Source organism: Haplochromis burtoni, unplaced genomic scaffold, assembly GCF_018398535.1.
Source record: "Haplochromis burtoni strain Fernald_Lab_line unplaced genomic scaffold, NCSU_Asbu1 Contig_4, whole genome shotgun sequence".
NCBI classification, from domain to species: Eukaryota; Metazoa; Chordata; class Actinopteri; order Cichliformes; family Cichlidae; genus Haplochromis; species Haplochromis burtoni.
In genome coordinates, this window is record NW_024582365.1 from 1621949 (window position 1) to 1638959 (window position 17011).

General features: G+C 41.1%; 2 protein-coding genes across 3 annotated transcripts in view; one reads left to right on the top strand and one right to left on the bottom strand.

Annotated features, from left to right (window-relative positions):
* The first annotated feature begins 940 nt into the window (after positions 1-940).
* Positions 941-10246, top strand: sash3 (SAM and SH3 domain containing 3). The gene is made up of 8 exons (XM_005913168.2): positions 941-1165; positions 2618-2713; positions 4866-5000; positions 5641-5776; positions 6799-6956; positions 7402-7614; positions 7700-7844; positions 8699-10246. The coding sequence occupies exons 1-8, from the start codon at positions 1109-1111 to the stop codon at positions 8950-8952; spliced, it is 1194 nt and encodes a 397-aa protein (XP_005913230.1). The 5' UTR covers positions 941-1108; the 3' UTR covers positions 8953-10246.
* Positions 10247-13349: 3103 nt separating this feature from the next.
* zdhhc9 (zinc finger DHHC-type palmitoyltransferase 9) overlaps positions 13350-17011 on the bottom strand; it is a 28430-nt gene continuing 24768 nt past the window's right edge. For both annotated transcript variants that reach the window (XM_042220756.1, XM_042220762.1), the window contains one exon: positions 13350-15668. In XM_042220756.1, the coding sequence (XP_042076690.1) occupies positions 15486-15668 (183 nt within the window). In that variant the 3' untranslated portion in view covers positions 13350-15485. The remainder of the gene's footprint in view (positions 15669-17011) is intronic.

The following is a 17011-nucleotide window of genomic DNA, read 5'->3' on the forward strand; positions in this document are numbered from 1 at the left end:
AACTAAAATAGGGCATCCTCTTATCATGTGGTCTCCCCCCCCCCTCCAAAATAACAAACTAAACTTGACTTGCATCGTACTTCCCTCTTTACATTTACTGCCAGCCATTTACTTCGCCTTGTCCTGCCAGCTCAGTGCGCACTCACAAGCGCACACATTTCTGAGTCACACAAGTTGTTTTTGTCTCAATGCTCCATTTCTATCCTGTCAGGATGTGTCTGGTGGTTTTTGTTTTAACTCACTTGTCCCATAAACCACTTTGTGAGTAAATATGTGAGTTTTTGGGCAATCTGATCAGCAGTTTGTGATTTTTTGATTTTTTATGGCCTCCTGTAGCTGCAGCTGCAAAGCTGTTACTGAGTTGCTAAATATGTCAGCTCTAGCTGCCTTTCACTTCCACACTTCAGCTCAGTAAAACTGAAGCTAAACGACAGACTGCAAAATCAAAACCTTTTATTTGTCCTCAACATCGTGAGCACACAAAGGAGCCTGACAACACAGATGTTAAGATACACAAGAGAAGTTTTTACAGCCAGTAAATTTAACTGCAACTTTTTGCAGAAGTTCAAAGACGGTGCAGGGGTAGTAATGTTGTATAAGTGGCTGCGGGATGTCACTGCAGCAAAAGATCATCAACATCTTTTGCTGATTAATATTCCTCCAGCCAGCTTTTACTTGACTTAACTTTTATCTTTAAAACTTTTTTTTAAAGATGATGAGAAACAGGTGATTATGCACCATTTGATATGTGGTAACAGTCAACAGTGTTGTAATGAAATACTCATTAAGGTTGCATGTATCATGTTCAGTTTTGAGCCACAGAGAGCAAATAGCATGCGCTTGTGAGCAATACTTGTAACAAAACCACGAGTCTCCGTGCAGTCACCAAAAACAGGGTTTGCCTTTTCAGTTTCAGCATGGCCACGTGACTTCCTGCTGGCTTCTGCAGTTCACTCGGCAGCAACACAGCACACAACAGGCTTCCTCAGTTTTCTAATCAGACTCGGGCTGTGACCGCGCAGTCACAGAAATCCTCAGGTGATTAAAGCGGGTCCAACTTTCCCACAGCTTTCTGTCCGGGGAGATCTGAGGATCACAGAGGGACAAGATGTTGAGGCGAAGGCCGTCAAATGCCTCAGAGAAGGAGCAGGTGCAGAAGAAGAAGGTGAGTTTTTTTGGTTGCTGTAATTCTTTGTTTTGATGTGTGTGTGCAGCTACGCTTTGAAATGCTTATATTAAACAGAAAGTCATAGTTTTTATATTTGTTACTTTTTGTAGACTTTTGTTGCCACACACACTTGTTTGCACTTCGACATCAGCTGTCTTCTTTGTGTGCACATCTTTTCAACACAGGATGTCAGCTTAAGTTAGTTCAGACCTTTTGCGGTTAAGCTGAACGCACACGAACACAGACAACACTTGAGGTTCAGCAGCAGCTTTTTGCCTAAAGCAGAATATTTCCTACCTTTTCTAACTACCGTTTTGGCTGCAGCCTCGGTACATTTTTAGAAAAGTAAAGTTCCTCTATTCTGGCAGGGTGAATCATTGCTGCAGATGTAGTTTGAGTCAGAGAAGGCTTTGTGGCTTCTGCTGACTTTGTCTTCAGCTGCTATCAAGATAGTGAACCTCCTACACTTGACACCGGTGCTCTTATTTTCCATCCAGCTCTCCACCCGCGGTCGTTTTCACGCCATGTCATTACACAACTCGCTGCGTTTGTTCTTCTCATGTCACTGCTGCGGTTGTCGGCTTTAATAGAAGATTGATTTAGCTGAAAGGTCTGTGGCTGTTAAATAAAAACTGAGGATGGGAAAAGAAACATTTGCCACCAGAACTTGTCATATTAAATGTCACTGAGGCCCAAGAATGCTGAAGGTTAAGCTTTGGTGGTTAAACTTTACAAGGTAGACCGTAAGCCACCGGTGCTGGCTGGATGTCTGCAATGATTGGCTGGCAGCAGTTGCTAAAGCTTTGCCAGTTTCCTGTGGTTTGAGCAGAGAGAGAAGGATGAGCTGCGATAAGATGTTGCACGGCGGCGTGGTTAAATGGAAAATTAGACAAAAAGTTTCCACAACAGCTACAAGAAAGTCTAAATCTGGAAAATATGCAAAAAAATGAGTCAGATTTGTCTCTTTTGCTCAAAATTACTAGAGCTTTGCCTTTCTGGTGTTTGAACTAAAAAAAGAATAAAAAAACAATGTTGTTGCTTTGGTGCTCCTGTCCTTCCCCCAAGGTCTTGTGTATGCCACTTTTGAAAACACGAGCTATTTATTGCAGAAACCCTAATGAATCTAGCCGCACATCATTTCCTTTGTGTTTCCTGCTAAACAGCTGCAATACCTTTGTAAAACCTTATCAGATGCAGCCACATCACCGTGCAGACGTTCAATTAGCCGTGACTTCAACTCCGATAACAGTGTGTGGAGAAACACTGGCACACATTACTTCTAAGAAACCCCTTCTGTTCACAAATTTGAGGAGATAAGATCATACTGTGTGCACGACCGCAAGTTCAGCATTATCAGTTATTCCACAGAAAACCACTGAACAACTGTGTGATCCTCTTTGCTGTTCATGAGTTCATGATATTTAAGTGCAATGCACATTTTGTTTGCAGCTCACCCTGCAGAGGTCCAGCAGCTTCAAGGATTTCATGAAGCCCAAGCCTACCTCTCCTGTTGTGTCAGAGAAGGAGTTCAGCTTGGAGGAGAATGTAAGTTTCTTCCCTGGGATTTGCACAAAACAAGCAAAATATACAAAACATCAGTTTATAAAGTGAAAATACCTATTTTATCTCTTCTTTTAACTTCCTGAATAGCAGTTCCTCCAGATATTTTGTTACATTGTTCCTCGTCTCTCGTACTGTGGCCTTCTCTAAATAACGCATCCACCAGAGGTCAAGTGGAAGCTTTTTTTCAGTTATGACTGTTACAGAAGTGCCCAGTTGGTGCTTCCTGATTTACACGTGTGAACAAATGATAACACTTTTAAAATTAACAGAATATATTAATAATTTCCCAGCAACATTCAGGTTACTGAGTGGAAGTTAGAGAGAAATGATTACAGAGGAAGTAAGAATGAGAAGCATTGCACAGAGCCCCAGATGACAACAGCATGCAGACAGGATGTCCTCCGGTCTAGTCAAGCAGAGAGCCTCTCCGTCCGAAAATCATAAATGGTATTCCCCCGAAGAGCGTATCCATTTAAATTTGGCCTTATTATTTTTCATTTAATTCAATTTAATTAAATTTTAATTCATCAACTCTGAGCTTAAAACTTTCTGCTGAGAATTCATCTGTTACACCCCTGTCAGCGGTCTCTGCAGACGTGGGTTTGCCATTGTCATTGTGGTTACTGAATGTTTACACTGCCGATAAACGGCAGCGTTTCTTCATGATAGTGTTTCATTAAGAATAAGTGCACGACAAGCTTTGAGGGCTTCTCCGGGGCCTAATTATTTCACATTTGTACCAAAATTGGCTTCAAATCAAGACATTTCTCACTGAATATGAGGGAATGGAGCTAAATGGACAAACTTATGGTTAGTTTGCAAATCTAGTATTGATTTTTAAATCAGGGAAGCCAAGCTTGACCCCCCAAAATTCTGTTAATATCAGCTGACTAAAGTGTTGTATAGATTATGCCAAATACAAAGATAATTACCAATCAGCACATCACTAATAAATACACTAAAGCCTGCAAAAATATCAAAACATCATCAAATAAACAATAATACAAATAAATAAGACCGCATGATAAAACCCAGGAAACCTGCTCAACTACTACACGACTCAACTTCGAGCGTGGATCTAGAAACTTCTAAAAGCAGCTGGTTTACAGACCAGGTTAAGTAGGATGGCACAAAACCACTCGGGCTCTTGAAAGCAAATAGTAAAATTTTAAACTGGATCCTGCAATGGACTAGAAGCCAGTGCAGGGAGGCCAGTACAGGTGTGATGTGATCGCACTGTTTCTTTCCTGAGAGAAGACGAGCTTCTGCAGGTGATAAAGTAACGATTGGTGAAGAAATAGAAATAATTACAACAGTTTAATCAGGAGGTAATGTGGACAGATGTAGACTTCATTGAAAAAAGCTTGTCTTAATACGACATGCTTCCAAACGACACCTGAGTAGCAGAACCAAAACAGAAACCTGTGGGTATTATTAGTAGAAGGTTATGGTGGTTGAACGTGACCACTAACCAGGTGGGTGCTGTTAGGAATTCTCTGCTGCTGCTCTTCATAACTCACCTGACAAATCTATTTTACATACAGCAATTTAAGGATAAAACTGCATCTGCTGTCTTGATGTATTCTGTCTATTTGGCACTCTTTTTAATACTTAATGTTAAGTTTTTGGGCTACAGCTCTTGACTAATTCACAAGCGCCCACTCTTGCTTTTTAGGATCTGCATGATACTAATAATCACTGTGATTAAGCTATGTGCCCGTCTCTGCTGTTAACTACCTCAAAAGCCTGAAAACGACATTTTTAGATGTCAGTAATAAGCACGCAACTTCACACAGTTTGTCTGCAGATGGAGTCTGGTAACACTCTCTAAAACTGTGCTTTCAAGCACCACAGTAGAGCGCTTGTGTGTCTGTGTGTGCGTGTTCGTGCTACAGAGAGACAGAGAAATACTTTGTGGATGGCAGTAACATGTGTGCACGCAACCCCCATTACCACAAACGCTCTTCTTAGTCTGTGAGAAAAATTTTATGACCTGGCTTCGATGCCACCGAGGAAATTCATGTCAGTGACTTTGATTTGAATATTTTTTTTACTACTCTCAAACTTAATTCCAGTGACTTTAAATAACACTGAAAACTCATCTGGTGGTTTTCCCTTTTCTCCTTTTCTCCAGGTAGCAGATGGTGTGACTACAGAGGAAGCAGTGAAAAGTGGCAGCAAACTGGGGAAGAAGTGGCGCAATGTCATTTCACGCACCATGACCCGCAAAACGTCCAAGATGGTGCAGAAGGCTTTAGCTGAAGAAGGGGTAAAGACTGTTTAAGTTTCACAAAGTAATCCAAAGGTTAACACGTGATGCATACCTAAAAAAAAAAAAAGGAAAAAAAAAAGTTCACACTACTACAAATGTGAATCTGTCTCCACCTTGTGGAGAAATCCATGTACTGCAGAGGGGTTTATTCTTTTACCTTGCACAAAAACTTGCATGCAACGTTTTCTAGATTTAACTAAAATACAGCATACTGCAGAATTTAATGTTACAGTTCAGCCAGTGCTGTGCACTCTTCTTGTAATCAAGTATTTTAGATTTGTGGGGATGCTGATGTTTGGGTAAAGAGCCCGAATAAACCCTCTTCCACTGCGTCTGCTTTTTCATGTCTATCTCCTACCAAAGTTTGGTATAATGCTCACTCAGTTCAGAGCTCTAAATTTAGCAGACTGCCACCAATCTGTCATTTAAAGGTTAATGTCTGTTAGCACAAAGACAAGCCAGACCGTGTTTCTAAAGAAGAATTCACTTTTCTGCAAATCAATGACAGATGCCCTAAAATATTTTCCAAGGTAATGAAACAAGTTTGAGACAAAGATAATGAGACACTTCTTTGACTTTTTTATTATGTATGGGAGGTAAATGTGAACTGACCTCTGACCTGCACTGTTGTCCCCAGGGGGAGAGCGGTGAAGAGCTGTCTCCTGTCCCTTCCGACTGGCTTCCAGATCTGAGTGCAGGCCAGAGGACGTCGGTGTGCTCCACAGGCTCGGAGGACACCATGCCCAGCCCCATCAGCCGCCAGCTCTCTGGCAGTAAGTGTGAAAAAAAATCACTACTTCAGGCTGTGTGAGAGGAACAGGAGGTCCGACTACACAGATGTGACAGACTGCGTGTGGCCCAAGGATACACTGAATACTTTTTTAGGGTGATATTAATTTTCTTTTAACAGCAAGACAATAATTATAATGATAAACTAGATTCTTGACTATCGAATTCTTTAAAGGAAGGATTTTTACTCAAGTAAAAACAGGAAAGGCTCTCCTCCCCTAAAAGTGTATTTTAATTTTAGATTTAAAGGAGGTCACTGACTCAGTCGACCTGATTTCCTCGGTCAGATGCATAGAGAGTCTTCGGCATTATAGCTGTTAAAACAGTGTTAAAATGTTAGACCAGGCTTAACTTTGCTGCTGGAGTAATTTAACAGAGGTAGAAAAGTTTCCCAAACAGGTGCTACTCAATCCCAAAGCTAAACTAAATTGTGAGTGCCACCGCTTTTCTTAATTTACACAATTTAAGGGATTTCATAATCACTTAACAAGCAAACGATGCCTAGTTTGATCGAGGCGAACCCAATCCTTATGAGGTTGCGTTAGGAAGGGTATAAAAAATCTGCCAAATCAAACATGCGGAGCTACCCGCTGTGGCAAAACCACAGGGAGAGACTGAAAGTAGCAAGTTGATAATTTTACAGATGACTGAGAAGGGAAGTTTTCCCTGTAAGATGTTCTTGTAACTGCTCAAGTCTTCAAAAGGCCGTGTTTCCCACTGGAGGAAAAGTGCTTTGACTTAATTATCCAGCATTCATAGTTAATAAGTCCAACCTAATATTATATATTTATGTTACAAATGCTATTTAGAGGTCTGACATCTTTGTAAAATGCCATACTACTTTAATAAAAGCCTGAAAACCCCTTTTATATTGTATAAAGGCCCAGTGTCCCATCAGCATGATTCCTGGAGTCATACAGGGATGTTTACAGTGTGTTTAAACCTCTGGGGCAGAGGCGAAGGCCTCAGGATGAATCTGACCCAGCTTCTTATCTGTCCTCCTCAGACAGCGACAGACAGAGCCTGGACAGTGGATATAGCCAGAGGGACAGCATGCGACTGGAGGAGAACGGCATTGCTTACAACGGCCCGTTCTGCGGCCGCGCTGTGGTCCACACCGACTTCACCCCCAGCCCCTACGATGTGGATTCGCTAAAACTCCAAGTGAGTCTCGGAGGGGGGAGTCTTCCTCACTGGCTGCGATTTGGCCTCGTTTGCTGTCTCACTGAGGCGTCCTCCAGGGAGCTTGTTAGCTGTGTAAAAGAAGACCGGTCATTTTGATTATCATCCGTGAAGGAAGAGTTTAATCTACAAGACCCTCCGTTACTGGTTACCCCCTTTGATAAAATATCATTTCAGTGCAGTTTATACAATGATGTGTGATCAGAAAAGTCTGCTTGACGGGGTTCTTAAAATATTTATAAACTCATATTTTCAAAGCTTTTACACTGGTGATCATTATCTTAAATCACTGGATAGATTTTTGATCAGATATTGAGCGAAACTTTGAGATGATCGCAGACTTTAATTTAAACTCATAATTCTGTCTTTCGTGAGTTTCTTTTATCTCCTGTCAGGCTGCCAGTATTAATGCTCTCTCTTTTCATAGAAAGGGGACATCATCCACATCATCGAGAAGCCCCCCGTGGGCACCTGGACCGGGAAGCTCAACAACAAGGTGGGCTCCTTTAAGTTCATTTATGTGAACCTCCTGCCCGACGAAAGCCCCCCGACCAGGAGGAAACGCTGCAGCAGAAAAGCCAACCGAGCCAAATCCAAACCCAAATCCCTGGAGGAAGTCCTGGACAGCATCGGCCTGATGGTGAGGGAAACTGCAGAGCAACCGTTGCGATGGTCACCTCTGTCTGATCGCAGAGATGTAAAGCTTATTCTCTCTCATGTTGCAGGAGCTGAGTTCTTTGCTGTCCATGCATGGTTTCCAGACTCTGGAGGACTTTGCAGGGCTGAAGGAGTCTCACCTGAATGAGCTGAACATCACAGACCCAGAGCAGCGCTCCAAGATCCTGAACGCCACTGAGCTGTTGAGAGACTGTAAGTTTATACACTGTGATGCTGCAAAGCTCATAATGTCTAATCAAAGGATGCTGATTTCAGGAGCACTTTGTCATTTTTTTTATGCTTCAACTACACAATCAGGTGCACTTCATGGCTCACATTGTGTTATCAGTGCTTCGTCTTAATATCTTGGCTCATCTTTGCTGCAGAAGGACAGTTTGTGAATTTAAACTTTCTTTAAAATTCACCCAAAAACATTTCATATGAATCAGTATCTACTTCCCCTAAACCGCAATAACCTTTATTTGTATTATTTTGACCACAGTGATGACTGTCCATCAATTCCTTACTATTAGAGTCGTTGCTCATTGAAACCACTGAAAGTAATTTAACCTGCAGCATATTAACTTATAGCTGGAGTTAATTTTCATACACACTACAATCACTTTGGTGAGATGTGAACGGATGGAAGTGATTATCTTTGCTGAGAAACCTGCAAGTGTTTCTTGAATCTGCAGCTGTTTGAGCATTAAATACTAGTAGTTTTGTCTCTTTTTTTAGCCATCTGACCCACAGATTTACTGTTTTGGTTCACTCTCTGCTGTCCCACCGTATTTATGCACTAACACAGCAGCAAATAACAGTCAGCTGTCTGCATGTAGTGGATTTCCCTCAGGAGGTTTGAGCGAACATAAACAACGCTGAACAGGAGTGAGCTAGGGTTTAGATTCACCAGGTGGACACAAAGTGACTCCGGATGAATGATTGTGTTGTTCCTTTACTGCTGGATGCTGAGCGAGATGAAAGGACCTGTCAGAGTTCAGTAAGAATAAAAAGGATCGGCGTAAACCTCTATATATTAAACTGTGATTGTTTTTGTGCTTGTGTAGCTGAAGAAGAGTCAGAGCCAGAAGAGGGGGAGAAGGAGAAGGAGGAAACATCTGGGGAGGACGCCAAGGAGCCGCGGGATTCGGGTTGTTTTGAGAGCTCAGAGAATCTGGAGAGTGTACGCGAGGAGCCAAAGATGGAGGAAGAGGTAGAGAACCATGAGCCGGAGTCCGAGCAGCCACAAGAGAGCCAGACGGAGCAGCTGGAGAATGTGCAGGAGCAGCTGCAGGAGCTGACAGTGGACGAAGGATCCTGAGACGTGATGGACAACTTGTCAAACTTCTCTTACTCCTGGTCCTCTGGGTTTCTGTGCATGCAGATTTAATCCCACTGAAATATCTCTTCATGGTAGAAGAGCAGACTGTATGAACACAATAGTCACATAGCCATGGACTGTTGAGCAAGTGGCACAGTTTTGGTTGTTTCATCTGTCCTAGCTGGACACATTATTTTAAATGAATGTTTTTTTGTATTGTGTTGTTTGATTTATAAAGTTGTTTGTCATCATTTATCATAATGTATCTGAGCGTAATGGTACATATTAAAACCATTTTCATGGGACGTAGTCTCTGAGACTACGTCTAAGAATGTAAAATACTTAAATGTAACTTGAATACAACTGCTGCAAGTTATAATGTATATTACAGCAGTTTTTTCATGCTATTAGGATGCAGTGTTGTAAATATTAAAAAATTAAAGAAAATTTGTCATCAAGATGTGGATTCTGTAAGCTGTTAATTGCTACTGTTTCACATTTCTTTTCAATAGCTGTCTGTGAGTCTGTCGGCGCACACACTGTATCCAGAGGCTTTTGCAAAGTTATCATCATTTCATCATTTGTGAAGCAAATAGTTTTGCTTGCCATGTTTCAATTTAATTTTCAATTTTAATGTTTACTTTCTTTTTTTTTTAAACATTTGGTTTTACTTTTAGTTATCCGATTAGTTTGTATTAGTTTTATTTTAATAGGCACTCACATAAAAGTACAAGTTTCAGGTTGGACTCTCTTTTGCTTTCAGAGCTGCTTTCATTCTTGAAGCCACAGATTCAGCAAAGTGTTGGAAACATTCGTCACAGGTTTTGATGCGTACTGACACGACAGCACCAGAGAGTTGCTGCAGATTTCCTGGCTGCACATCCATGATGCCAATCTCTTGTTCCGCTACATCCCAAAGGTACTGTGTTGGATTGTGATCTTGTGACATCACCACCACCAGCCTGAACCGTTGATGCGTGGCAGGATGGATGCATGCCTTCATGCTGTTCATGCGAAATGCTGATGCTGTCATCCAAACATTGCAGGAGAAATTGAAACTCGTCACCCAGGCAACATCTTGACCCCATATGAATTGTGGTCTGATAAGAGTTCCACCTGGTGTGGTCTTCTGCTGCTGGATCTCCTTCAACATGCTCACATTTTGGTTGAAACAACTGGTTGCAACTGATTAGTTTTCCATCAACTATAAGCAGTGTGGCCAATCTTCTCTGGCATCAACAAACCCTTTTTAAGCTCAGAAAACTGACGCTTGTCTTTTTTCAGACCATTCTCTGTGAATCCTGGAGATGATTCTGAAATACTCGGACCAGCCTGACTGCTGCCAACAACCATGCAGCATTCAAAGTCACTCAAATCACCTCTCTTCCTGATTCTGATGCAGCTTTTGAACTTATTTTCATGTGATTGAAACAGGTGTGCCTAATAATGTTGCTGGTGAGTCTATCTGAGTTATAGATGGTAGTATAATAGTATCCTGCAGTATAGATTAGTATATAGATGGTATTTGTTTAATAAGTTGGATGATGGAGCAGCTACACTACTGATGCCTTTTATTTGTATTTCATTTATTCAAATTTATTTTCTCACCTTCAGTTTTACTTTTAGCTTAGGTTGAATTAACTGTGATAACCTTGATGCCCCCCCGCGCGGTTGTCATGACTTCCACAGCTGATATCTCCGTGACTCCAGCAGCTTCCAGATGTGGAAATAAACTGAGCGTGGGTTATCAACTTCCTCAGAGATTTTATCTGTGCTGACAGAAGGTAGGATGTAGATGTTTGGACTTCAGAGCCATACTGCGAGGTGACGGTGAGGTCGGTTTCGTTTTTTAGCGCTCAGAACAGTTTTCGGATTTAAGCTTAGAGTTAAAATAAATCCACAATTCGCAGCAAACCCTGCCATTAGAACATGAGAGCCATGGCTTCTCTTTAGATGAGCGATTTGCCTGATCAGCAAATCATTTCTTGTGAATCACTGAATCTAAAAAATGCAAAGTGGAGACAATAATCCACCAAAACAGCGACGGCAAAGAGATGGTATGCAGTTGTTGTAGAATATTTGTCCGTTTAATGAAAGTCTGCACAATTTCACCTCCCTGCAATGAATATTTTTTGTGTTACACACCTTATTAAATTATGTAGAGGAAGGCTGAAGATTTGCATCTCTTGATTTTAGCCGTCATAGCTACTAAGTACATGGGATAGTCACATGAAATTCTATGGCTGCTAAAATATATTTAGCAAGTAAATTTCAGTCACACTCAAAATGACACAGCAAGAGTTTTTTCATTATTAGGACTATATCAGTTTTTCAGCAGTAAAACACGCCAAATTTAATGTTTATAATGTAATAGAGACACTTGTTACTGTTTCTGCCCTCCATGTTTTATCCGTTTCGTGATAATTCAGTGAAAAAATATCTCAAAAAGTGTGATTTGGGTAAATCTTAAAGGATCATATCTGCCTGTGGGATAAACACGATTTATTTTTCCCACATTTTGGTCTTCTAGCTGTGAGTCCTTGTGTGAAAACCATTTTCTCGTATGTTTTATACATAGCATATACATCTGTGGGAGTTTACACCCACGCTGGCAGCTCTGTGCGGCTGCTCAGCTGAGGAAAAGGACAAAGTTTAATCTAGTCATGCTGTAGTTTGGTGTGCAGCACATCTGCTATTTGATCTTTATATGAAAAGTGAAACACTAGTTCTAAATGATGAGGACACAATTTAAACTGTGTATGAAGCAACAGATATTACCACACTGCATGTGAATAAGAAACTACAACATCTAAATATCTGTGTAGGTTCTCAGGCTGTCCAAATGGAAACGTGCACAGATGAATCTGTGGGACCATAAATTATGCTTGAGGACACAAAAAACATGAATAGCTTTTGCTCACATTTGTTATGTGTAATTATTTATTTACTCCTTTATTACTTGTTATTTTCTAACTTGTGCCTGATTCTGATTGGCTGTTGTGTTTGTGCTCGTCCAGACTGATTTGTTCAGTTTAATTCAGGTTTATTTATATAGTGCCAAATCACAAAGGTTGCTTCAAAGTACTTTATATTGCTAGCTAAATGCCCTACAGTAGTTTGAGCAAAGCTCGGGCAATCTGACGACTCCCTATGAGCAAGCATTTTGTGATGGTGGGAAGTAAAAACTCCCTTGTAAGAGGAACAAACCTCCAGCAGAACCAGGCTCAGGAAGGGATGGTCATCGGTTGTACCAGTTTGGGGAAAGAGAAGAGAAAAGCACACAGGAAGATGGGACAAAACACCTACTGTTGCAGAAAGAAGACAGCATTTAACTATGTCATTAAATTTAAAATCAAATTAAATAAAAACCAATAACTGTGACACACTGCAGTGGCAGATAAACAGATGGGAAGTGAAAAGTGGTGAGTGGAGTCACGGAGTCATGGAGTAAAGTAAGCATATTGGAATAAAGTACTTCATAAACAGTAAGCGTGGCGTAAATTCCAGATCATAAAAATGAAGCCACAAAGTGGAGATGCAATAATATTTTATCGGACAGGTCACTAGATGGCGATATCTTTGGTTCAGTTCTATAAATGATAACTTTCTGATTTGACCCCAACAACATCAGCTAACAACTTCAATTAGAAGTCATTAGCCAATGAGTGGGAACAATGAGCACGCTCTGGCCGGTCCTCCTCGTCACATCCTGTTTTTTTGAAACCAAGATGGCAAAGATGGAAACGCTGCTCTTGACTTTTCCAAACTTGCCTACCTTCATCTTTTATTATACCATCTGTGACTGCCAACAGCTTGCAGAATGCACTCTTCAATTCAATTTTATTTATATAGCGCCAAATCACAACTAAAGTCGCCTCAAGGCGCTTCATAGATACAGAGAAAAACCCAACAATCATATGACCCCCTATGAGCAGCACTTTGGCGACAGTGGGAAGGAAAAACGCCCTTTTAACAGGAAGAAACCTCCGGCAGAACCAGGCTCAGGGAGGGGCGGGGCCATCTGCTGTGATTGGTTAGAGTGAGAGAAGGAAGACAGGATAAAAGACATGCTGTGGACAAACGGTGCAACAATAACATTCACAGCAAGCTAAAATTTTGAGTCATCTCAAAATGTATTAGTTAATAGTGAATTTTTTTTTTTTTTACATAAACTGAAATTATGACTTATGATGCCAATTTATTTATTTCGGTGATATAAACAAGCTTCCATGAAAGGGTGTTTTTCCCCATCTGTTCTCTTTTTTTGTGTTAACTTTTCTCTTCCATGATTCAGCGGTTTGTGATTACCCTGCATATCAAACAAATCTCCCGCTGAATGCTTTTTAAATAAGAACAACTGAGCAGCCTCCCACTGACAGAAGAAAACTTTAACAAAGTTATAATAAGACAACATGTTTTTTTATTTACCAGACACAATGATCATGTAAAAAGAAGTGAATAAATTGAATGAAATACATATATCACAGTGTTGATACCAAACAAAGTGGACATAAATAAGTGTTCCATCAACGGTATAGTACTGTATCTGTATACATAATGCAATGTAATAATCAGATCAGAGCATTCACGTCTGATCCCGCTTTGAAAACAGGAATAAATACAAGAGCTCGGCTCGGCCTCTCTGTGGTCTGCAGACTTTCAGCTAAACCTTAAATTTCATCCTCCCTTTGAACATCACGAGCTTCCCTTTTTTTTCCCCCCCTTCTCAAAAATCGAACATCATACATTCTTGCTTCTCGGTGACAATTAAATACACCAAACTATCTTTAAATACTTTCCACAAGAAAGCCCACTAAGTTCAGCTTTAGTTGAAAACAAAGAAAAAAAGGTCTCGGTTTACTGTAAATTTTAGCATTTCTCTGAGTTTTCCAAACAAATACTCAGTAATTACACTTCTTTACACTATTACACACTTCACAGCATCCTCCAACAGAGACATGTCAGGGATTACCTGAGAGCAGGTAGAAAGAATTCCTCGAGAGCTGAAACAGTTAGAGAATGAACGAGTTAATGAACCGATCGTGGGCGTACTGTACAAAAAAAAACTGTGCAAGTAAAAGGAGGAGAGGAGTAAGATATGAGACTTTTCTACAGAGGCAGAACACGGCAGGAAGAGAGAGGACTGGGAGGAAGATCAGGAGGAGCTCAAAGGCTGAATAATTAACTCTGGCTACACACTTCGTTCTTTCATCCTCACCCAGCAGCTGAGTTTTCAGCACATCTATCGCTGCTGAAGCAACCTGCAGTTAAAAGATGGCTTTGCTTAGTTGTTTATTTCTCACAAGCTCTTTTTCAGTGACCTGCGATATTTTAAAACGCAGCAACATAAACTCACCACAGGTCTCTGTGATCCTTTCAGCTAAATAGTGATGATTCCTTCTCAGATTTGGAAAATTCACAGTTTGTCAACAACATAAAAATTGTAGTGTTAAGTAGAAGATTCATGCTTTTTCCTTTATATCACCTCCACAGGTTAGCACTGGATTAATGATTTGAAGGGCTCCTCTGTTGGTGAACCTCAGCTGCTACAGATGGATGCAACCGTTACATTAAGGCACTGGTACTACGAGTGTCTCTACGCTCATCAGGCCTTTTCTCACATATGAGACTTTAAATGTGCGTGACTCAGTGTCATCTGTTTCAGAGCGCCGATGGCACACTACATCCTTGATTAGATAAAAAAGAAAATAACGTAAAAAATGAAAGGACAGGCGTTGGTCTGGATGAGATCACTTTGTTAAGAAAAGATGCACATCAGTGACACCAGTACTTGAATGCAGCAGTATCAGAGTACAAGGTAGACTTTGCCTGGAAGGAGCCTTAAATGAATTTCTCAGCTAAGGATTCACACGTTCTCCTGCTGCCTGGACATCAGGAGCTCTGACTGAAAGGTGAAACCCTTTATCACCACACTCTTCTCAAAGCTGCTTCTCCAGCCTTCTTGTGGTTTGCATAGGGCGTGTAATGTATGCACAACATAAACCGACTGTATGTATGAAGTTGTACACATGTCCAGAAGTGATAGCTTCTGTTTTTGCCAGAGACTTGCAAGGATATTTGAACTGGCCTCTTATAATAAATGTCATTACGCTATTTTAAATATAAACATACTTGAGTACTGACAGTCAGAGGAAGCCCACGGGCGAACTGAGGGGCTGTCGAGAGCTCGGGGAGTGTCTTTTCTGCGGCACCCCAGCAGCTTTTTCCCCCCTATGCGTTTTTTTTTTTTTCCATGCAGTGTTCAGGAGACGGGAAGCTGCTGACTTTCCATTTAATTACTTCTCCTGCAGGAGTGAATGTCAATCAAACTCCTCTGCAGCTACCAGTGAGAAAAAGCAGGGAAGAGGAGGAGCTGCAGCAAAATCTCCGCTCTTCTGAGGGATTGATGGGCAGGAGTCGGAGAATAACTGAGTCCTCCTCACAGTAGTCAGACATTGATTATTAATGCTTCAGTTCCTGACCAGGCAGGATGCTGGAGGAGCAGCCCCGATGAGAGCCGCCCTCTAATGCAGCTAATGGGCCCTTTCCTTGGCGATGGAAGTCTCTGCATCAGTCTCAGGTGAAGCCAGGGGTGGGACTTTCGTAGCTGCAGGGTGCTCCTCTTTCGGGGAGGGGCTCTTCTCCGCAGAGGCAGCAATGCTCGGCTTGGCATCATCAGGTGTGTGCTCGTTGGGGATGAGCGGAGCTGTGGTTTTCTGTAGGGAGAGGACAATGAACATGGTCACTGAAACTGTGGGGTTTATAGCAGTGCCAATATTGCTGCAATCAGTGGTATTATCAATACTGTAATATTATTTTGAGTTAGAATAAAGTGAGACTTGCACTTGACTTGGGTGTGCAAAAGCCTCACTGCCACCGGTTTAACAGCAACCCCCCAAAAAAACAAAAACAAAAAAAAAAAACCCGAACACGCCACTGCTAATAAAAGGAATTGTTAGACTTGGGCGGCACACGGTTTTGATAGATTGAGCAATTTCGTACCAGTTATTAACTGGAATTGATGTGCAATTCTCTTCCCTAGAGGACAGCAAGCTGAAAAGATGCAGTAACGACAAACTGATCTGAATCAGATGATTAACAGGAAGAAGAACATAAAACAGGCGAATCTTTCTTTTGTTCCAGACTGGGTGGAGACAACACAGTCGCTCCTTTTATATTAGAAATTCATATACTATTATCACATTTACATTTTCTACATTAGGAAGAGATAGAGAGCTGCTAAATTAAAAAACAAAAAGATAAAACGGCGTGCTCTGAACTCATGGTTTGGACCCCTCCCAACCCTGAATGCCGCCATCATTTTGATCTGAGCTGCACACCTGCAGGTTTTGTGCCTGCATCTTGCTCAACTGTGATGCTGTGACATAAAAACACCCGCTAAAGCACTCAGAAGCCTTTGTGGTAAGACCGAGTACAACAGAGGTCGTTATTGCCATCACAACAGATTGTAATGAAGAAATAGCAGCGATACACTGAGTCATTCCATCAAAACATTGTCGGCTGACGCTCATTTCCAGTGGAAAAACGGCTAAAATCACCACTTAAAGTTCAGCTCAGTGACGACAGAGTACTAAAAGGTCACGTGTTACTGATATTGTACTGACTTCCTTTGGCTCAACTTTTAATTTTTTAAAGACTGAAGTCAAATTCAAAGTTGAAAGTTGTGTTGTTTTATTTTATTGGTACTTCAGTAACAGCTTATTCTGGGCTTTGATGAACAAACGTGCGCCTCATCACATTTTCCGAACCCAGTTAAAATCAGTCAGATAATAAAATAAATGTAGAAATATCAATGTAAAACAATAAAACCTGAAAAAGCTCACAGAGAAGACACCTACCCAATGCCGTGAAGTGCTTGAGTACTGCTGGATCATTTATTGGTTTACTTCAAGTGCAAGCTGTGGATTTCCTCTTTAGCACCATTTTTAAAACTATAGAATTTATAAAAATCTCTTTGTGATTCTTCTTCTCCTTTGCTGGAACGAATTCCTTTATCAAAAACAATAACTTCAACAATCTTAACTTTGATTTTTGGTGT